The sequence below is a fragment of the Gymnoscopelus braueri genome (genome assembly GCF_963280865.1).
Source record: "Gymnoscopelus braueri genome assembly, chromosome: 7".
NCBI lineage: Eukaryota > Metazoa > Chordata > Actinopteri > Myctophiformes > Myctophidae > Gymnoscopelus > Gymnoscopelus braueri.
The window spans coordinates 26,252,465-26,275,457 of NC_137608.1; the positions used below are offsets into that span (position 1 = coordinate 26,252,465).

General features: G+C 40.6%; 2 protein-coding genes across 2 annotated transcripts; both read left to right on the forward strand.

Moving 5' to 3' along the window:
• The first annotated feature begins 591 nt into the window (after positions 1–591).
• mier3b (mesoderm induction early response 1, family member 3 b) lies at positions 592–15,503 on the forward strand. Its single transcript, XM_080434070.1, has 13 exons — positions 592–599; positions 3,209–3,233; positions 3,660–3,805; positions 4,423–4,545; positions 7,435–7,558; positions 7,790–7,863; positions 8,017–8,089; positions 8,853–9,001; positions 9,311–9,392; positions 10,013–10,107; positions 10,213–10,340; positions 10,458–10,612; positions 12,507–15,503. Exons 3-13 carry the CDS (start codon positions 3,707–3,709, stop codon positions 12,980–12,982), a joined length of 1,578 nt encoding a protein of 525 aa, XP_080290196.1. The 5' UTR covers positions 592–599; positions 3,209–3,233; positions 3,660–3,706; the 3' UTR covers positions 12,983–15,503.
• Positions 15,504–19,140: 3,637 nt separating this feature from the next.
• Positions 19,141–22,913, forward strand: LOC308088391 (zinc phosphodiesterase ELAC protein 1-like). The gene is made up of 5 exons (XM_080432828.1): positions 19,141–19,364; positions 20,043–20,249; positions 20,561–20,619; positions 20,899–21,109; positions 21,671–22,913. The coding sequence occupies exons 1-5, from the start codon at positions 19,208–19,210 to the stop codon at positions 22,147–22,149; spliced, it is 1,113 nt and encodes a 370-aa protein (XP_080288954.1). The 5' UTR covers positions 19,141–19,207; the 3' UTR covers positions 22,150–22,913.
• Positions 22,914–22,993: the final 80 nt, after the last annotated feature.

A 22,993-nucleotide genomic window follows, 5' to 3' on the forward strand; every position in this document is an offset into this window, starting at 1 on the left:
AATAAATGGATGTCATTTATTCTTTTTTGTGGCATGCTTACATTGTACATTATAGACGTAAACCCTCCAGCACATTTGTCTCCGATGAATTACCATGTTATCATGAAATCCCAAAATCAATTAAAGCGTGGAATATTATGAAAACTAGACAACCTATACAAAGTGGGGTCCAGGGACTCTCAGGGTTCCGTTAGTTTTTAATTTTAAATTGACCTCTATGAAATTGACATGAAGTTGCCATGAAGTACTGTAACTCTGACAGTGTACAAATGGAACCAAATTAACCCTAACGGGTCCATTTGGTTCCATTTGTACACTGTGAGAGTTAAGGGAGGCCCTTGGCATTTTAAAGTTTGAGAACTACAGCTCTATACCACATAATTGGTAACATTTTGAGGATTCTGACTGATTTATAAATTAGGTCCCCTCTTTGCTAAATGCTCACTTTGAAAGCCGTCACGACCAGAGCTCTGTTACCTGCTGCTGTGATTGGCTGGGAGAGTTCATCCGTGTTACCTGGAGCTGTGATTGGCTGACAGCCCTCATCCGGGTAACTGCGCTCCAACCTAGCAGCAGCCATAGGTACCAATATGGCGGAGGTAAGAGGGAAAACAGGGAAGAAGCGTCCCTTTTCAAATCGATACTTTTGACGATTTTAGCGTTATTTCTCGCTTTCTATGCTATCGATTGGATACATGTTGTTTTTTTACTCGTATATCGCGTGCTTTGTGTCACAAATAGTGGTGTTTAGAGGTCTAAAATATGTTTGAATGTTCAGAGTGATCCTTCACTACCAGGCCGCTGCGCCTCCTTCGCTCTCCTCTCAGCAGTGTTGCCAGGTCTGCTTATTATAAGCGACTTTGGGCTTGTTTTTCTGTGAAGTCGCTTGCAAATATTGGTAATTGCGGGTTGCGTTTTTCGGGGGGCTTGTTTCCTAATGATTCTACATTTTCATGTCAAGGACACCCCCTCCTCAGATATGTATTTGTCCGTGGGCGCCGCCATCTGATAATAGTTTATGCCAGGGACCCCCCTCCCATAAAGATTTGTGTTGTTAAAAATGTTTTAGAAATATTCCAAAATAACCTTTTTTATTTTTGGATAGTTCTTATTTTGAAAATAGCAGAGATGCGACGCGTTTTGAGCTTGTATATTGGCTATTTTCAAATAGCCTACCCGAGTCGCTTCTTTTGGGCTCGTCTTCATAGACCCAGGTTGCTTATTTCTCTCGCAGAATCTGGCAACACTGCTCTCTCAGCTGCTTTGGGGTAAAAAAGCGGCCGTGTGGTAAATTGATACGTCAATTTAGCTGCTAAAAGCAAATCAGAGCGTATCGTATTAGCAATGAATGGCAATTAAAATGTCCTATATAGAGTCATTTCATTACACGGAAACCGTTAAAGCCGATGAACACTGAGGCTAAAAGTTCTGCGCAAACGAACCGGAGTGTTTACATTTTCTCCAAGCATAGCATTAGCCTGCTCCAGTGTTGCCATGTTGGCTTATTATAAACGACTTTGGGCTCCTTTTTCTGTAAAGTTGCTTGTAAAAAGTGGTGGGTTGCGGTTTTTTGGGGCTTGTTTCTAAAGCGTAGTTGCTGATTTAGGCTTGCTTTAGATTATTTAAACCAGTGGTTCTAAAATATTTTCTTAAATGTTTTAAGCATTTGTGTTACAATGTTTCAAAAATAATATTCAAAATATTCCACTTTCTTGCAAAAGATTTTGAAATAGCAGATCTACAAGCTCGCTTATTTTAAGCGACTTTGGGCTTCTTTTTCTGTAAAGTTACCTGTAAATGTTAGTGGTTGCGGTTTTTTGGGGCTTGTTTCTAAAGTGAAGTTGTCATTTTGTGCTTGTTTCCAAAAATGTTTTAATTGTTATTCAAACCCAGTGGTTCTCACATATTTTCATCATGTCAAGAACCCCCAAATTAATTATTATTATAACCAGATTTGTGTTAAAGTGTTTCAAAACATCTTCCAAATATTCCACATTTTATTTCAATTTTCTTTTTGAAAATAGCAGATCTACAAGCTCAATACGCCTCGCATCCTTGTTGATAGGCTATTTTCAAATAGCTCAATGTATATACACTGTAGGTTTAAAGTGCTCGTGTAGCCTCATAGTTGCTGCTTTTTGGCTTGTTTTCCTAGACCTGGTTGCTTATTTCTCTCACACGATATGGCAACACTGGCCTGCTCGCTTTGCTAATTCATGGAAAGCCGACAGAACAACATCTTTCTTTTGGGCTACGAACCTCATAAATACAAGCGACACTCTTATGATGGTTTCATTGTAAATATACGATAACCTGTTAATACCGAGAGCTCCATTTACAGCATTCACCAGTAGCTACAAGCTACATTCTGGCTACCTATTGCAGGTATAACGTTAGCTGTAAATGCAGTAGTTTGCGCTACAACTGTTACTGGCGGGCATCATAGGGAACATAGACCTTAGACTCAAACCTTTTAATTTCAAGGACCGCCATAACTCTGAGAGTGTACAAATGGACCCTTATGGCTGCATTCGTACACTCAGAGTTACAGATCTGTAAGGTTCCATTTGTACACTCTCAGAGTTACAGTACTGTAAGGGTCCATGTGGTTCCATTTGTACACTCTCAGAGTTAAGGATCTGTAAGGGTCCACTTGGTTCCATTTGTACACTCTCAGAGTTATAGCACTGTAAGGGTCCACTTGGTTCCATTTGTACACTCTCAGAGTTACAGATCTGTAAGGGTCCATTTGGTTCCATTTGTACACTCAGAGTTACAGATCTGTAAGGGTCCATTTGGCTCCATTTGTACACTCAGAGTTACAGATCTGTAAGTAAGGGTCCATTTGGTTCCATTTGTACACTCTCAGAGTTACAGATCTGTTGTAAGGGTCCATTTGGTTCCATTTGTACACTCTCAGAGTTACAGATCTGTTGTAAGGGTCCATTTGGTTCCATTTGTACACTCTCAGAGTTACAGATCTGTTGTAAGGGTCCATTTGGTTCCATATGTACACTCTCAGAGTTACAGATCTGTAAGGGTCCATTTGGAACCCAGATGGTCCCTGGACCCCATTTTGAGAACCACTGCCATAGACAGTGATATTGATTTAGTATACATTTTATTTATACGTCTGGATAGAACTTTGTAAGAGTCATGTTAACAGCTTGTCAAATGGTTCTAATACTCTGGTGTCGTTTTTCTGCAGGCTTCCTTTGGGAGTTCGAGTCCAGGTAAGACAACCTGCTGCAAATAATTTGGACCAAATTTGTTTTTATGTCATAAACAACGTTTTTAATTGTTGTAAATGTAACATTTATATCTTAATTTAGCTACAGAGTAACAAGCATAATTGCACATTAACTCCACTGATGATGAAAAAATGCTAGCTTTGCATCAAGACTGTATTTTATCGAGTCTGACTTTTACTTTTTTGATCATAGTTCATAGACATGCAAATGTCAAAATCGATAGAATACATCTATGATAGTCTTGAGCCAAGACTAAGAAAATGTGCAGTTGCATGTATTTATATTAAAAATACACTTAAAATGACCATATCTATTTGAGATGCTGTAGGGTCCTAAGTGTGAAAGATAAATTAAAATAGGTCAACAATATTAATACATAGTTTCTGTTATTTTTTCCTACTTCCTCAGTTGGCTCTTTATCGTCAGAGGACCATGACTTTGACCCAACAGCAGAAATGTTAGTACATGAGTTCGACGACGAGAGGACGTTGGAGGAGGAAGAGTCTTTGGAGGGAGAGAGGAATTTCAGATCTGAAATAGCTGATCTGGAAAAGGTAAGCCAATACATCATCCTGACAGAATAGTATTTCCTTTTCTTTCTTTTTTGTCACAAAGCAAGAAATGTTGAAACTCAATTGATGCTAAATACATAATTTACATCTTTTGTACTACATAAGATATCATTTTTATTTTTATTTAAATTCTTTGAATCCATAAAATCTTATCTGCTACTAATTATTCATGACAATGGCTTATTTTGATCTCTTGATCACTTATTTAGAACATAGTTTCTTTAGGTTTTATGAATGGGAGGATGTTGATAGTTGCCATTCACTGATAACAATTCCTGTTAGGATTTAGAAGGCTTTTTTTCCCCCTTCTGGCAGAAACCTCTTATCTCCATATTCAAAACGTCCGATACTTGATCATACTTCGTTGTTACACAAAAGCATCAAAAGTAGCAGATCCACAAGCTCTCTTCGGGGCGCGTTTCGAGCTTGTAGATCTGCTACTTTTGCTGTTTTTGAATTTGAATCCTGAAAAGTAACAGTTTTGGACGTACGTTATGAGCCTCAGGTCTAAATGGGTTGATAATCCAGAAGTCAATAAAATAACTCCCTTGTTTAATACCTGCAGTATTAATGTGCCCTTCTTCCTCTTGTTTGACCAGGAGGGAAATATGCCTCTAGAGGAGCTGCTGGCCATCTACCGCTACGAGGCCTCAGCAGGTTCCAGTATAGATAGCTCCTCTGGAGATCTGACCGACGAACTGCCAGACATGACCCTGGACAAGGTGAATTTTTGCCACATAAATACAAATATTACACACACATTTATTTTATTATACGTAGGGCTCATCAACGGACTGGTATTAGGAAAGGAGCAGGTGTACTACAGAAAAATGTGACTGGTCCTTGGCACTCGGACTGTATGTACACTAAAATACAGTACAGTATTGTCATATGTTATGAATTAGAACAGCAACATAGAAAGGCATAATAAAAAGCATCTTTTGCTCCAAGTGTCCTTTAGACACCTAAGAGAAGAACGCTGGAGCAGCACGGACAATTTTAGCCTTTTACAATAAAAGGCTTAAATTGTCCGTGCTGCTCCAGCGTTCTTCTCTTATGCATCTATTGTCCCTACCCTTGTGACGCACCGGACTGGCCGTTTAAGGCTGAGGCGCAACAGTAGAATCCCTTTGTTCTCAATGTCCTTTAGACACCTGTGTCTGCTTTTGATCTTTGACTTCCGTTGACTCGATAACGCGTCATTTGCTAGTTTGTCCAGATGGCCGTCGACGCGTTAGACACGCGTTTAGCTTTTTCATTGTTTAATCTGTGATCGAGCTGTTCTGTTTATTTTTCATCATAAGTTTCACTTTCTGATTCCTTCAGACTCACTGGGTTCCGGTTTCATGACGCAGATTCCGTTTCCGGTTCTCATATTTTTTTCCCCGGTCATTTTCGGCCAGAATAGGGAAAAAGACGTTTTTTTCACACGGTATAAATACGAACAGAGAGCTCCACTTCTATTTTCTATAGTCTGGGTGACGAACAGTCATCGCCGTCGTGTATCATATCGTACTTTAGGCCGATTGGCAATCTGCGAAAACGTCACATCCGGTTATGACGTATAGACTGTTTGAGCCTGTTGGGGGGGGTCAAGCGAGTGAGTGAGTGATCGAGGTGTCTATTTGCTGCGCTCTGCTGGTAGATCTGTCGCATGTGTTTAAAACCGCAGCTAGACAAACTATATGAAAATTAAATAACAAAACAAAAAAACACGAAAATCGCTGGCGCTGGGGGAGTACTTTATAAAAAATACTCTGGCAGTCAAAGAGTTAATGCAGTCTACACTCTACATGAGAATCTATATTGCACAACCTTTTTCGGCTTCGAGTGAATTATGCTGGTCTGCTGCAGCTTGTGTTAGGTTTTCTCTCAATTTCGCTATCACTTTCTATCTGGATACATGTCCCAAGCTGTCCTGCGTCCCTAATTTGGCCACAAGTGGACATTTGTTTGCATAATCTCACACAAACAACAACTTTTTGATGTGTGGAAACATAGCACTCTACTTGTGACAGTTGAAATCCATCTGAAATCCATCTGTTCCCTTTTTGGTGAAAATTGGTATGGTATTTTCTTTATAGCGCCAAATCCCATTAAAAGTGATCTCATGACACTTAACTCATAGAGCAGGTCAAGACCATAATTTCTAATTTACAGAGACCCTATGATTCCACCATGGGCAAACACAATGGTGGCAAGGAAAACGCCCTTTTAGCGGGAAGAACCCTCAAGCAGAACGTTGCTCTAGGTGAGCGGCCACCTCCCTTGACCGGTTTAGTTCAGAGAGAAATATCGAGAGACAAAGAGACAGACGCACAGCAGCAGCAACAATAATAACTATAACAATAATAACTGTCCACAGCCATAGTCCATGGAAATCCTCGATCAGCTGGCTGGGGGGTTGGTAATCACGATCCATGGAAGTCTGAGAGATGAGAGAGCACAAAAACTGGGGGAGGAGTGAAGTTAATAACATGCATCGATGGAAAATGAATGCATCTACAGATGGAGAAGTAGAGGAGCTCAGTGAATCATGGGAATCCTCCGGCAGTATAAACCTATAGCAGCATAACTTAAGGGCTGGTCCAAGGAAAGCTTGATTAAAAAGTGAAGTTTTAATCCTAAAGATGAGCCTTAAATATGCACAAAAGTTTCTTTGCACTCTACTTATCCTATCTTAAAATTAGCTAATGGTAGTGCGGGCTGGCCGGCGGGCGGACCACGCCATGTCATTCTGACATAACCATAAACAAACCCGATGCGCCCATTTATAGGCAGGACCGCGACCACGTCACTCGGACATAACCATAAACAAACACGATAACGCCCATATATAGGCATGTCCCTATGACCCGGTTGTCAAGAGCCACAGGTCCGACCGCAATGCCCATTGCCCATAGATCGGCATGCCAATATACAAGGTAATGGCCATATACCAATGACATCATGGGCATAAAAGGGACAAGGACTGACAGACACAAAGATCTCCATATATGGGCATAAAGGACACAGGTAGACAGACGCATACAGAGATCTCCATATATGGGCACAGAAGGGACACAATGGGTACTCGGATAAAGCCCTCGACACTGACTCAGCAATATTTGTCAGATTGGCTGTGCGACATAGATGTGATGGCCGCGTAGTATGACTATATACCCTGTCGTTTGATGACAAGGGTTCATGCCATTTACTTTGATTTTGCACTTGTAAATCGCTCTGGATAAGTCTACTAAATAATTTGGGGCAAGTTTTGATGATACCAGAATGCTTAATTTACTCCAGTCATTCGGATGATGTGTGATGTGTGAACTTAGTTGTTAATAATACTTATTTGTGCTTCTTATAATTTAAATTTAACATTTTATTGACAGTAATTTGGGTGCAAAATCAAAGTGTGTAAAACAAAAGAAATGTGATGTCTCAATAAAACAAATATATATACCATTTTTAGAATAATAGTGTAAACGACTAGTATTTGTAAATGTTCAAAACAGGCGGCACTGTTTAATGGACTAATGAGTCGACTAGCTGTGCTCATCCCTAGTTTGTACATTCTTCAACTTTGTCCCTTGTTCAAGTAGTGTAATTCTGTTTTTGTTCTCTAGGAGGAGATAGCTAAGGACCTGCTGTCTGGGGACTATGAGGAGGAGACCCAGTCCTCAGCTGATGATCTGACCCCATCAGTGACTTCTCATGAGGCCACTGACTTCTTCCCCAGAACACTTAGATGTGAGTAACTGCAACTTCAATAGATAACAAGCTAGTTAACAAGAAATGTCCCTCCTTTTGGTTAACTCTGGTTTTTGGGTGGGTTGATGCACTCCAAGCAGTCATGTCTGTGCTTTTGATCGCATATCCCCATATGCTTCAGCCTCACACATAATAAATTGAGAGTCAGGAAGTGTCATTGTAATCAAGGCTTTCAAAATGCTTACCTGTTGTTTGCCATTCCCTTTTCAGCCAACCATATTTCTGATGGTGATAAGGAGTCGGAGTGTGATGATGATGGCCCGAGCCCAGAGGATTCGAGAAAGGTACAAAATTATGTAAAGTATATCCAAATAAAAAAAATACATCTTTGATGGGTTTCATCAGTAGCACTATCAGTGGATAGATGGCGTAAAACACTTGATGAATAAATGTGGCTACTTTCTTACGCTGTTGGTTGTTTTTTGTGTTTACCACAGGAAATAATGGTGGGAGCACAGTATCAAGCAGAGGTCCCGTCTTGCATTTGTCACTACAAAGATGGAGAGAAAGGTGAATGCCGCATTTTATAACCTGTTGTAAATGACCAAAATGAAAAATGCATTTTGTTTTATATGTATTAGGCCTGACCTCGACTAAGTCGACTAGTCGACTGGTTAGTCGCGGGGGGTCCGAGTCGACTAAGTGTCTCTTAGTCGACTCTAGTCGGGGAAAAAAACTTTTTTTTTTTTTTTTAAGGGCCAAAAATGTTTTAAATTTTTTTTTTATTAGTCGACTGCCAGTCGACTATTGGCAATTAGTCGCCAACTAGAGTCGACTAAACAAATCCTTAGTCGGGGACAGGCCTAATATGTATGTATATATGTATTGTTTTAAATTGTTTTTTGGCCAAGTCTACGCCTGCAACCACACGTAACTTCCACTTTATTCTTCTTATTCCTCGTCTTTGTATTGGTATTGTTTGTGTTGGAGCGCCTCAGTGCGGCTGCAGAGTTCATGTGCAACCTCTTCCAGAGAGAGAGAGAGACACTAGAAACTCTGCTGGAGACAAAACAAACTGTGTAGACTTGGCCCTTTGAAATAAAATGTATTTTGGCCCCCCAAAAAAAAAAAAAAGTTTTTTTTTATTTATTAGTCGACTGCCAGTCGACTATTGGCAATTAGTCGCCAATTAGAGTCGACTAAACAAATCCTTAGTCGGGGACAGGCCTAATATGTATGTATATATGTATTATTGAACGAGCGTCCCTGCACCAAGGCTGTCCATGGAGATAAAGAGATGAGAAATATTAACATTGGGTTTGTTGTTGTGCAGTATATGAAGATGATGACCAGTTACTATGGACCCCCGGCTCGTTGCCAGAAAACAAGGTTAGGGGTTTCCTGTCAGATGTCTTGTCGCGGACCACGGATGAGAAGACAGGATGTGACAAAGCAGGGTCACACGTCAGAGACAACGAACAGGTCAGAGTCATAAATTCAATCATCCATGAACAAGTAACTTTAATCCATCTTGTCATAATTCTCATGGCAGTGCTCACTGTGGGCAAATTGGTTGCATATGCAAGCTTTTAGTTTGATAGCACAGGATAGAATTTGACTCTGTTGCAAAGAAAATATAGTCATGAAAATGTATAGATGAGTAAATCACATGAAAGCCACTGTTCTTCCGGTGTACAAATTTCTTAAATCTCCCCTATGAACTTGAGTTGCTGCAAGAAGTTTTGTATGCGCCTGTATTTCTGACCAATTCTCTTGTCTAAATGCTAATAGGCTTTGTATGAGCTGTTGAAGTGCAACTACAACACTCGTGAAGCTCTGGAGAGATACTGCAATCATGCAAAGTCCTCAAAAGGTAAGTTGAAATGGAATTAAACCACAAGTGTTTCTGGGTCGTATCACTTTGTCATGCTGGAGTTAATAAAGCAATACAGCTGTGTGTGTGTGTGTATATGCTACAGTATGATTGGAAAACTAGTCGAATTGAAAAAGGTGCACTCATTTTTCGGCACTGACCGAGGCGTGGGATCTGAAGGGGACTAGTAAGCTCGCCGAGCGAGCTTAGTAGTTATAGTAGTTTAGCAGGGCATAAACCCCTCATTACAAATACAAATGCACATTTGAGTGTTTGCTGGTGTAAAAATCATCACCGGTAGTCTATAGAGATGTGGAACAGCGGCTCTGTAATGCTGTGCCGGCAATTGTCCTGATTTGGTTTGAGGCCACTTGTCCCCTTAGAGGAAAAGGTCTCTGTAAATAAAAACATATCTACTGAGGCTCTCCTGAGTTTGATAAAGCAATATATTTTTCAAAAGAACCCCCCCCCCCCCTCCTCCTCACACTTTGAGGCTGTTCTGGTGGCTCGTTGCCTTCCTATGTCACTATGTTGGTGTTGGTGCTTTTTTCCTTTGTCACCTCACCTCTCCCAATGTATTTAACATGATCGATAAGGAAATTCTGAATCTTTCATTACAGAAGAATCGCCTCCATGGTCAGAAGATGAATGTAGGAACTTTGAGCACGCACTACAGATGTATGACAAGAACTTCCACCTCATACAGAAACACAAGGTGAGGCTTCTTTTTTGTTGCCTTGATGCGATGAGGATGTATGAACGCAGTGTTGTCTTTGCACAGGAACAACGTCTACTAATTTGTTATCACCTCCTTTGTCAGGTTACAACACGGACGGTAGCAGAATGTGTGGCTTTTTACTACATGTGGAAAAAGTCGGAGCGGTTTGACTTCTTTGTTCAGCAGAATCGTTTTGGGAAGAAAAAGTACAGCAGCTATCCTGGCGTAACGTGAGTGGCGGAAAGGGCATTCTTATACACATGGGCCTATGTTATTCGTGAATCCTTTATTAAGTAATACAGGAATTTTGGCAAGTCATGTTTCTATTTTCCTTCCCGTTACCCTAGTGACCTGATGGACAGGCTGGTGGATGAGGCTGAGGGGCTGGCAGTGGACAGCACCTCCTCTGTGTGCTCAGGAGGAGGTGGAGGAGGGAGGATGGAGCCCACCACGGACCAGCAGCTCAGCCTGCTCAATTCCATTACTGCCAGTGACCTCACAGGTCGGTATCATTGGGGTTCTTGTGCTTCTGGAAAATATGTAGAAACCACATATATTTTAACATTATGCTTTGTATCACGTTGCAGGAAATGGCACAATTATATATTTTATTTTTGTGTCTGGGCTCACACTATTTTGTTGATCAAGATGGTCCAGCCCTTGGCCAGAGCGTACAACTCGGGCTCATAAATGCTGGTCCTCATATATGGTATGGGGCCGTTTCCACCAAGGTGCTTTTTTCCCCCGGGTGAAAACGTGCAAGGCGCTCATCGCCTCGTCATGCTGCTGAGTTTCCAAAAACTCAGCGCTCCCGTTGTAATCGATTTGAAACGTATGCTGCTCTCAGGTAAAAAACGTCTTGGTGGTCACGTCTCCCAACGAGAGCAACAATCGATGGGCAATAATTTGCTTATTACTTATATGTGGACCTAGAAAAAGCATATGATAGGGTTCCAAGAGAGGAAGTATGGTATTGAATGAGGAAATCGGGAGTACATTGTGATATGTAGTAGGCATGCACTAGAGAGAAGAGGAATGAAAGTCAGCAGGAGTAAGACAGAATATGTGTCTGAACGAGAAAGAGGACAGTGGAACTGTGAGGATGCAAGGAGTAGAGGTGGAGAAGGTGAAGGAGTTTTAATACCTAGGGTCAACTATCCAAAGTAACAAGGCGTGTGTAAGAAGAGTGCAGTGGCAGAATTGAGGTTGCTACGATTCTCCTTAGGAGTGACAAGGATTGACCGGATCAGAAATGACTACATTAGAGGATCAGCCCAGGTTAGAAAGTTTGGGGATAATATAAGAGGCGAGGTTGAGATGGTTTGGACATGTGCAGAGGAGAGATAAGGGGTACATTGGGAAAACGATGCTGAAGATGGAGCTGCCAGGCAAGAGGACAAGAGGAAGGCCAAAGAGGAGGTTTATGGATTCAGGGAGTGGACATGCAGGCGGCTGGGGTAACAGAGGCAGAGAACAGAAGCAGATGGAATCAGATGATCCGCTGTGGTGATCCGATGGGAAATAGCCGAAAGAAGAAGACTTGCCAACAAAGATGATGAGATAATTATAGCATTTAATCAACACTTTAATTTTTATAAATTAACTTTCCTGTCAACAAGTAACCGCCTGGCAAATTAAATTTGTGTAATCCTACTGAGATTTCTTGACAGTGTGTTCTCAGTGTAGCTGAGAACATGGTGCTGTTGATGGGGCATGGTTTTGGGCATATTGTGATACAGCTTAAATAGTCTTTTCCAGGTCTTAAAGTTTTATCTGAAGTTATTAGAATGTTCTATCTGAGTAGTTTGAGTAACACATTTCCTTAACGTGTTTGTTCATCCGATCCACATTCACACAATTATGTGGACCTCGGGATCCACATAGAAACGGTGTGGCTTCATGTGACCAGCCTGTGATGTCGGTCATCTGTGACGTATCTGACGTATGACAGGGGTCCCCAACTTGGGGTCCGCCGACCCTTTTGTGGCCCAGACGTTTTGCTGGTTGTCCGCAATGCCAGTCTGCAGGAAAATAAGTCATTTATCTTGTATGTAATATTCACGACCATTATGTAAGTCGCCTCTGTAAGACAGCCTTTGTCGTACTGCCCCTGACGTATGAGTCCAAATGTTAGCAAGGGCAATCGCAGCCACATTGACTTCCATTCCAAAGTTAAATATAAAAAAAAAGGTAAAAGCCATGTGACAAAGAATTAGTGGAGTTGCGTCAATGGCCTACAGACAGTGCCCATACAACGTTTGGCGCTTATCGGTCCAGCGGTTCGTGAGATTCGCTATAGACAGACACACACCCCCTGTCATACAGACAGTAAAAACATCTGCTTAAATAATCTCCTGAAACCCCAGCTTTAATGTCTTTATCCTTTCTCCATACAGCTTTGAGTAACAGTGTGGCCACAGTGTGCAGCCCTGCAGAGGTCGGTTGTTTGGATTCCTACAGCTTCCCACCGCTGGACGGCCTCCACCGCGGACCATTGAACCACGAAGAGCCCATGGGCTTCCCCACCAACGGAGGAGATCCCGACTGCCTCAACATGCTCGACGCCGGCTTCTACCACTCGGACCTGGGCCAGCTTGGAGGGGTGTGTGTCAGTAAAGACTGTGAGCGTCCTTCTAAGAGACTCAAGATGACCGACTCCTTTATTAGCGATGTCTCCGTAGGCAACATCGGTGGTGTGGACTATGAGGGGCGGCGGACCGGGCCACCTCACCACCACCGAATCACCGGCGCCAAAATGGCCGTGTCCGTCACAGACTTTGGGAGCTTGGCTGGTAGCGGTGAGCCCAACGGGTTTCTGGGTGGACATGCACGGCACCACACACAGCACACCGCAGCACTCCAGTCAGAGTGATCCTCTTTTTTTTTTTCTCCCTCTTTTAAATCCCCACCCCCATCCTGCTTGTACATAAGACTCACTGGAGAATCTGATTTCTTTAATTCTATTATTATATTGTTTTTGTTTTCATTTTATGTGTAATATGACATCAGTGATGTCTATCATATAGAACTAAAATCTTGATTTCTCTCAAGAGTTTATATAGCCATTTGACTTTTTGTTTTGTGGTGTTGAGATGTTTAAGGTCCTTGTACAGTGGAGCCCAGAGGCTGCAGTAGAAGAGTTGTGTATCTTCCTCCTTTCCTCACATCTGCACAACATCTTCAGAGCTATCCTGCCATTCTGTTAAGCTGCCAAAACAGCTTCATTGTCTGCCTCTATTGTTTGTATGTAGTCGCTTCTTTTTTTTTTTTTAAGTGGTACTTTAAAATCTGAATCAGTCTTTGGTTTACAGGTACTTCACGGGCTGAAGCAGATGGTTAAAAATGTCCCACAACAAGCCTGACTAGATATTGTGTGAAAGTCAACACTCGCTAGCATGGAGACGAGGAACGTCGGGGCAAGCAGCACTTACAGTAGACGCGTGTTCCGTTTGAGTGGTTGATGTTTCTTTTGGTTTTGTTCTCTCCTGTGGAAGCTTATTTAGTGTTAGTCCCAATGTTTACTTAACAGTCCAAAGTGGCCAAAATGTATCATTTAAATGTCTGAGAATACTTCACAGTCACTCCTGATTATGATCCTCTATACAGTTTATTTCTGTCACACTTTGAAACTAATTATCATGGTTGGTGGTTCAGAATCACTTTACAGACTAGTAGTGAACCAGCAATATTGAATTGCGAAACATTGATTCTATTATAGTGTCTTGTGCCGAAGGTGTCCAGCCCATGTGGGCTTATAAGGCACTAACATACAATTCACCACTTGAACACAAACAATTGTGCAGAAAAACTATTAAGTTAATCCAGTTGTCCTTTCTTATAATACAATGAAAAACTTTGTTTGGCCCACAGATTTGTGAGTTGTGTGTTAAAGTTAAAACATTGTGTGTATCCCCCCAAACAAGTAGCAGCATTTTCAGACCACTTAAAAAAAATTGCCTAAACCTGCTAGCAGTATTATTTCTTTATTTAAAGCCACTCTGTTTGCTTTGTTTTAATTTTTGTACTGATAAGATTATGCCTTGTATCTGGTTCAGAATTTCATGTCCAGTTGGGGTTTAGTAGCTTAAATTGAGCTGTTCTCTTGACTGAATTACATAATTGTGAGCTGTAAAGTGTTTGGCAGGTCATTGTCAGTTGAATGGATGCAGTAGTAGTGTTTACTTAATTTATCTATGCATTGTGATATGAATACGTAGTTTTTGTTTTTTTCAGGGGTACATTGTAATGAATGACTGTCATGTCCATAGATCCAGTAATCCACAATTCTGTGTACAGATTCTTTCATATGAACCATTGCTAGAGTCTGTTCAATTTATAAGGCCATCATTAGAGGAGACATTCACTTCTGCGTTTCTTGTAAATACTTAGCAAATAGCCTTTAAAAAGTCTATCAACTGACCTCTTACACTTGTGAATCTGTGTTGATACAAAGGATTTAATTTGATTCCTTGTCAAAAGGCAATAATTTGTAGATATGTACAGACATTACATTTTACCGATTTGACTTTTGTGATCTTATTTGATCTTTTGTTTTTCTTTTGGAAAGACATACCCCGACACCAGTGGACAGCTGAACCACGCATGCCAGCTGTATTTGTTCATTAAAAGTACCACTGAAAAACGGCTTTACCGAAGACGTATCGATATTACTCAATGTTGCATTTTGCATTCGAATCTTGCAGTAATGTGTAAAAGATGCTTATTTTCTCTTTTTTTTTCTTTCTCCAAAAAAGCTAAAAGTTGTACGTGTAAAAGCTTTTACACAATCTCGTCTATATTGTTTGTCTTGATGGTAAAGGGATGGCTGCTGCTCTTAAGTATGTGGAGAGCTAGATTCTCTTCCAAATGCGATGTGCATTGTGCAGTAGGTCCTCCGAGCTCTTCTAGCTTTAGCAGTGCAGTGATATTTATTTCACCTGTGGTTTGTACAAAGACTCAGCAAAACTGTCAGAATGTAAAGGCCATTGACTAAGTAGTAGAAGTAGGTTTTTCACCACCCTGTGAACTCTCAAAAATGTGATATTTTATTGATATCTCTGGTATGAGACGTGTGTGTAAGCAAGCACTAAACAAATTTTATTTTATATTTTGTATTGTGTTTTGAAGTTTAAAAAAGGAAGAAAAAATAATTATAGAAGTTGTGGTTTTAAGACTAAACTCGAGTCCTTTGACGAAAAAGAAAACGGCTTTGTGAATAAAAACCTACAAAACGTAAAAATGTATATCCAGAAATATAGACAATCAAGACATTCACTATCAGAAATGTTCAAGAAGCTATCTTTATTGTTTATAAGAATTGTACATAAATATTGAGTTGTTTTTTCCCCTTTGTTAAACATTATTTTGTATTTTCTGTTGTACTTTAATACCTTGTGTACAGATCCAGAAATAAAGCTCTGGAAAAGATGACCATGACCCTTACTTATTTACTTATTCATCATGTATTGCAATACCAGAATTGTTGATCACATTGTTGGGCGCTTAATGAATTGCAACAGGCTTACCAAAGCAAATGCATATTAGAAGTAAAATATCACTGAGTGAGTGGTTAGATACGGTCAAAGCAGCATGGACAGCTCCTGTATGCAGGCATACAGTATTACTGACATGATACTGACCATGATTGATACTGACCATGACATGTTTTTTTTTTTATGGTTTTCAATGACATGCTTGAATTTCAATGAGCTTGTAGATCTGCAATTTTCAAAAGATTTGTATACATTTGAAAACTTGAAAAGAGATATTCTGCATAATGAGTACTTTTTACTTTTGGTACTCTTAGTACATTTTGATACCAATACTTTTGTACTTTAACTTGTATCAGAGTATTTAGCGTGACATATTCATGATGTATGTCAGTATCATGGTCAGGGTCAGTATCATGTCAGTATCATACCCTACACTCAGTATCATACCCTAAAACATTTTCCTTTTATGTTATTAAAGCTCTATATTCTGATAGTAATCATTTCTATGTGTAACCTATGTAATTTAGAGGTGCAGTGCACACTTTCTCTGTATCTTCAGGAACTGCATCCTGTTCTGTAATTTCAACCTCTTTGAGGTGATGGCGGAACATGCTGAGATGGAGAGTGAAATTCAAACAGGAGGACTCAAGGGGAAATTAAAATAAAAGGAGGAATGGAACTGGCTCATCAAGTGATGAAAGGCAGTTATGTAGCAGGAATAAGAGTGGTCAAAAAAGCAGATGGGATTTTAAGGATCGGCACAGTGTTAGCAGAAAATAGGAGTGGTGAAATCGGTTAGAATAGCTAGAAGTGGAATAGTAGTGATAGATTGCAAGTCAGTCAGATGTTGAATACAATGTTTAAATAACAAACTTTTATGCTTGCAGAGTTGAGTTTTGATCATGGGGTAATATCAAATAGGATGGGCATGATAAGTGGGGTGCCACTCTCAATGGAGTTGGACCCATTTCTCGACCTGGTCCGGACCAGGCTAACCTCACAGCTAAATTGCCATGGTAACTAAGGTAGGATTGCGTCAATTTTCTTTCGTGAAATCTAGTCATGGATAAACTTAGCCAGGGTGAACTGGCTAAACTAATCTGGCAAGATAATTCAGCTTTCATGAAACTGATTAATCGCAAATCCTGGCTAAATTAAGCCAGGATAGGTGTTAAATCCAGGCTTACCCCTAATTCTGCTTTCGTGAAATAGGGCCCTGGTAAGTAAAGTTAAAAGATTGAAAGGTTTCAGAAGAGAGGATAGCCAGTCATGTCAGGCATCATGTTTCAAGGAGATCTGCCAGAAAGGATGTATGTTATGTAACATATAAGGTCAGGCCATTTGAGAGAGGACGAGGTCCTCTCAGATTGTTTCTGCTGTCAGGCATATGGACATGTATGCTGCAGTCTGTAGGGGAGTCAGGACATGTGGGAGATGTGGGGAGGAGAGATGTAATGAGTCCTGTGTACAACAGAGAGGAGTGAACCGAACGTACGTGCATTCTCTGCTAAGGAAATCACTATAAAGGGGCATCACAGTGTCCTAAAAGGAGAAGGGAAGAAAGTAACATAGGATTAGAGTAGAAAAGGGACTAATTTATGCAGAAGGCGTAAAGGGGGGGGGGGGCTGAAAAACACGAAAGGGAGGAAAAAACAAAAGGGAAATAAGCAAACAATTTGCATGGACAGTTTTTGACGTTTATCGCCATGGTGATGAATAGTGCTGTCGAGATGATGGGGAAATAAGAAAGAATCATAAAATAAACATGCAAAAAAACTCACATCTGCTGCCTGTTCCATATCATGTGTTAATAATTACATTATAACTACTACAACTAGCTATGTACTACATTTCTATAAAACAAATGCTCATTATTAGGTTATTATTAAAAATTATTGTCTCATAATCATTCTAAAAGTACCCCATTCTGAGTGGGGCACATTTATTATGCACTTTCTGCTTGTCATTGTTAGGAGGTAGAACTGAACTGTTAGCCCTGCATTGGCCCTGCGTTGGGGTTTAAAAAAAGTAGGTCCTAGGAATTATTCATGGCAAATGTCAAAGTGAACGATTCTTCTGAAATATTGACTTAATCTGCTGGACTATAAAACCTAAAAAGACAGTCTGTCAGCACATCACACATGCACACCATTCTTAGCCAATAGATGTCTAATGTCCACGAGATGTACACGAGAGGCAAGTGATTCAAGTCATGTAGCCAGATGAAGAGCAGTCTGCTTAGCAGGCCTATGTCAACTATTGGAGGATTGAAGAGAAGAGGGAGAGAGGGTGGTTGTCATGTTTCACTAAAAGTATAATGGAAACTGAAACACTATTACATTACCTGCCAACCTCAGACCGTCCGATAACAGGAGATTTTTTTCCCATGGGGGAGGGGGGCTCTTGACCACACTGGGGGTCCCCCCCCCAGGAAATTTTTAACAGAGTGGATGTAATTTCCAGTATTCTGGTGGATTTTGGGAGTTTGACACTCTTATCAGGCTTTACTTACATAGGATCCATTAAAAAGTTACAAGTAGCAATAAAAGAGCGAGAGCCATATTTGATAATAACATTTTGCTGGGGACCCCCTGCCAGGCGCTGGGCTCTGCGCTTGTACAAGGAATTCCACTGCCCTGCGAGGGCTCCAACAGTAGTGAAAATAAACAAAACCATTTCGCTACACACCTAAACAAAGGCTGTTTTGCGTTGTTGAAAGTCTGTTCTTGGAGGTGGGAAGCCTCTCAGCACCCCACCTTCTCTGTATAATACACTTTTTGGCCAGAAAATAAAATATTTCACCGGAAGGAAAAATCTGGTCAATAGAAAAATTCCATTGATTCCATAGAGGGCACTGTGGAGCAACCAAAAACATTTGTTCTATTTTATAACTTTCATTTGAGCAAAAGCAGGGTCTTCTTTCTTATCATTGCAACACGTTGCCGTGCAAACGCTGTTATGTACCATTAATTACACTAAACAATGTGTCCATGTTGTCTGTTTTTTATTTTATTTGAGCTGGTACTGTGCTGTGGGTATTATTGCCATGAATATTAGTGCTATTATTCTATGCCTACGGGTGGAGGAAAAGACCTTGGGAAGGGTGGAAGGGAAGGGAGGAAAAAAAAAAGCACTAAACAAATTGTACCAAAATAAATTACTGTACTGAAGAGAGGAAAAGGAGAATTTAATCATTCATTTAATTACAACGTGTTTTTTCCCTTCTTCAATATTTTTCTCTCTGTTTATGTTGCACACCTTCTGCAATGCGAACATGGCGCGACTCAATAAATTAAAGAGTTAAACAAAAACAAAAATATGTGTCCATGAGCCTGAGGCACATTGGTGTTATATTGTTCCTGCTGTGTGGGCACTACTATCTGCTATTACATTATTTTTTACAAGATTAAAGGAATCTTAGGGAAAATACCAGAGTGGGTCTTTAACATAGAGGTATAATATAACGGTCTTTAATACAAACATACGTCGCTTGTGTTGTGCGTCATCACCGTGAGCCTGTGTTTACATTGCAAACTGGAAGTGGAACGTGGCTCCCCCGGTCAGTTCGTGTCAAGAGTTGTTCTAAGGTTATTTTCCAGGATAAAATGACCATGGATCTGACCTTCCTGGGGACCGGGTCTGCCTACCCGGCCCCGCACCGCGGAGCCTCGGCGCTGGTCCTCAGGACCGAGGGGGACTGTTGGCTGTTCGACTGCGGCGAAGGAACCCAGACCCAGATCATGAAGAGTCAGCTGAGAGCTGGTGAGTGAGTGAACAATAGGGTCTACGTGTGCGCGGTTCTCAAACATGTCAAATACCCATTGTTGTTTGTTTATTTAGCTGCGGTAGCGACGTCACAACGATCTGGTAACACCCACCCACCTGCCTATAAAACAAACATGGGTACATTCTCTTTCTACTGCATTGCCAAGCGTGGAATGAATGCCTTAAAATCCCTTAAAAAATGGTATCACTTCAAAACAGGCCTGAAAATCCACCTTCAGGCAAAGGGGAGGTAAACTCACTTCTCTCAAAGAATAGAAAGGTGATGGCATTCACCCCCCCCCCTTTTTTTTCTCCCTAGGCTACTCTGTACATATAGTTTTGTTTTATATTTGTTGATGATATGGTATTTAGTGTTATTTTTTATGCTATCACCTATGTTGATGAATTGTATACATAGGACCTCAATGGAAACAAGTCCTCAGGACTTTTGGGGGTTTTCCTTTTAGACCAAGTGTATGAATGACTGTACTTGTGCTGTTTGCATTTCTGTCCAATAAAGTATTCAATCAATCAATCAATCAATCAAGAAAGAAGGTTTGTGTTGTGTTTGTGTATTAATTTTATGGAAGGGTCACATAGTTAACACGTCATTGTTGTACATCCCTGGCTACATCTGTATTGACTACTGCAATATTTTCCATGTTTTACATACAGGTCGTATCACTAAAGTTTTTATCTCCCACTTGCATGGGGATCACCTCTTTGGCCTGCCTGGACTCCTATGTACTGTGAGTCTCAACACCAACCCAAGTCCCTCAGAGTGTCTACCCTGCGTGGATATTTATGGACCCCGGGGCCTTAGGCACTTCCTCAGGGTGACTCTTGGTCTGACGGGGTCACAACTTCTCTTCCCTTATGCAGGCAGGTCATTGATATCCAAGCTGAATTCCAACATCCACACTACACATTTTTAACCCAGTTGGATATGTTAAAAACAAGGCTTTGCCCTTTCAGGAGTGCTAGCTGGCAGGCTCACTACCACTCAGCTATTGATATGCTGTTATAGAAAGCAAAGTACTACAAACTAAATGTGCACTAAATTATATAATTTACTCCCAAGTCTGGGGATTTAATGTTCCTTTTTCTAATTACATTTAACTGTCTCATGTTCTGTTTCTCTGATCTGCTCTATTCCTCTCCACTCTCTTTAATTTTACTTAACTACAATTTAGTGCATGAACTGGAACCGACCCCAGACCAGAGTCCACCAGAAGGGCAGCTCAGCCTTGAAGTAGGTATTTGATTAATTTGTATTATTCACATCTAGCTATAAATTCCACAAATCTCTGTATACCAATACAACTACACGGGTCCGACTCTGGGGCCATGCAGCATCACACACACCCACAAGCACGTGACGAAACAGACATGTGGGCACAGGCTTGCACTAGTGCAAAATAATTCATATTTTATTCTTCCATGCATTGTGATAGAATACCACGTTTTTAGTTTTTGTCTTCTGTTTATTGATTGATTTAATCTGGTCTCCTTTCTTTTTCCTAATCTTTAGATGACAGCAGAATGTGGTCCTCTCCACCCTCAGGAGCGTCCTGGGAGGACCATTTCCCTCGATGCCTCCACTGACTGCTACCACCTCCTAGAGGACAAGAGGTTTGTGGTCAAGGCCTTCAGGTTGTTCCACCGTATCCCATCATTTGGCTTCTCCATTCAAGAGCACGATCGGCCTGGGAGACTCAACACTGCACTGCTTCGGGAGTTGGGTATAATGACTTCCAGTATTTTTACTAGTTTATCAGTCAGTTCTAAAAAAGTTTGCCAGCCCAATAAAATGTGTGATTTTGTTACAATAGGTTAATAAACACTCCCATGTAGTTCAGTCAGTGTATCTTTAGTGAATCAAAAGGGTTGGTAAAGCGTCTTATCTAATAAAGTCCTAAATAACAATTTCCTGTTTTTAATCCACTCAAACATGAGAAGCAGTACGTGTTAGTGTGACTTTTAAACGTTTTATCAGGTGTTTAGCTTTTGCCCAAGACAAGTCCATGGCCTTATGACGGTCATTTGTTTTTGTTGTCAATCACCAGTGGTTGTACGATTAAAAATGAAAATAAATAAGCAATGTAAGACTTATAACTGGATAATGTGGAATAATGCTAATGTGCAGCTTATACATGGTGTTAGTTATCTACAGAAATGGGAAGTGAACACAAGCACAATCTAGTGGTTAGAAGATGTTGCACCTTTAATGCCAGGCAGATTCAAAGAGCAGTCACTCACAGTACATGGATGGTTTGCCTGATCATATTTTTTATGTCCCATAGGTCTGAACCCAGGACCACTTTATGGGCGCCTGAAAGCGGGCGAATCAGTAACGCTAGCGAGCGGACGTGTGGTGTCCTCTAGTGAGGTATTGGAGGCGGCCATTCCGGGAAGAAAAGTCTGCATTCTAGGGGATTGTAGCTCAGTCACTGGAGAAGGACCATTGCGGATGTGCAACAAAGCAGACATTTTGGTTCACGAGGCTACCCTGGGAGATGAGCACCATGAGAAAGCAGTGGACCATGGTCACAGTACACCTAAAATGGCTGCGGCGGTGGCCCGGGCATGCTGTGCACGGAGACTGGTACTGTACCACTTTAGTCAGCGGTACAAGCCGTGTGCTTTGCATAAGGAGGGGGATGATGATGACATTACAGAACTCAGGATACAGGCGGAGAACGCTCTACAGGGGAGTGGAATAGAAGTGACTTTGGCTGAGGACTTTCTCACTCTGCCAATACCACTCAAAAATGGAAAATGAACAGAATCCAATCCAATCACCATCATATAAATAGTAAAATCTTCAAAAAGAAAACACAATAGAATAAAATGGTGTCCTTAAACAGTAAAACCAACTGAATATAATTACATGATTATTTAATAGCTTAACATTACAATGATATTTGTTCTATTTTAGTATGTTACATTTAAGTACGACTACTTAAATGTTCTTTGGCTATGCTAATATATGGAGTCAATGTGTCACTATGCAAAGATGTCTGGTGTTGAGCAGGCAATTGGCTAGAAGCTTCTAGTAGAATATCCTGAGGTTAGCAATTATACAGAAAAAAAAAACTATGTCTCACCAAGCCTAGAGATGTATAGATTTGAATACATTGCAGAGGCCTAGACCTGCAAACAAACAAAGATGAAAGCAATATTCTACATGTAAAAGCATAGTATCATAAAGGTAGCATTTTGAGATGTGCAATAATCTCAAAAGGTGTAGAGTCTGAAGTTCTGAACGTTATTTTCTGGAATAGATTAGTGTTGGACAATTGTAGCTGTTGGGGTGCCCAGTTCATGAGTTGAGATCCACCCAAGACTGTAGACATACATACGTAATACAACTTTATAAATATTTTCAATTACAAGTACAGTTTCACCTGCATCACAAGTACATACAGTATAAACACAGTATAATGGCAACACTTTAAGAACTTTTCTTAAAAATTGATGTTTTTTTGTATTTCCATTGCATTTTATCTGTATTTGAAGTATGATTAAAGATACATTTATTTGCCACACTGTTCAATTTAATTATTAGGAGGAGTTTCTCAAATTTGGAGTGTTGGTTTTCCATTGAAGTTTGTAGTTGCAGTTTT

Coding starts and splice junctions, on each gene's coding strand:
- mier3b (XM_080434070.1), top strand. CDS start 3,707: ATGTTAGTACATGAGTTCGACGACGAGAGGACGTTGGAGGAGGAAGAG. Junction 9,393..10,012: donor TCATGCAAAGTCCTCAAAAG/GTAAGTTGAAAT, acceptor CTTTCATTACAG/AAGAATCGCCTCCATGGTCA. Junction 10,341..10,457: donor AGCAGCTATCCTGGCGTAAC/GTGAGTGGCGGA, acceptor CCGTTACCCTAG/TGACCTGATGGACAGGCTGG.
- LOC308088391 (XM_080432828.1), top strand. CDS start 19,208: ATGACCATGGATCTGACCTTCCTGGGGACCGGGTCTGCCTACCCGGCC. Junction 19,365..20,042: donor GAAGAGTCAGCTGAGAGCTG/GTGAGTGAGTGA, acceptor TTTTACATACAG/GTCGTATCACTAAAGTTTTT. Junction 21,110..21,670: donor TGCACTGCTTCGGGAGTTGG/GTATAATGACTT, acceptor TATGTCCCATAG/GTCTGAACCCAGGACCACTT.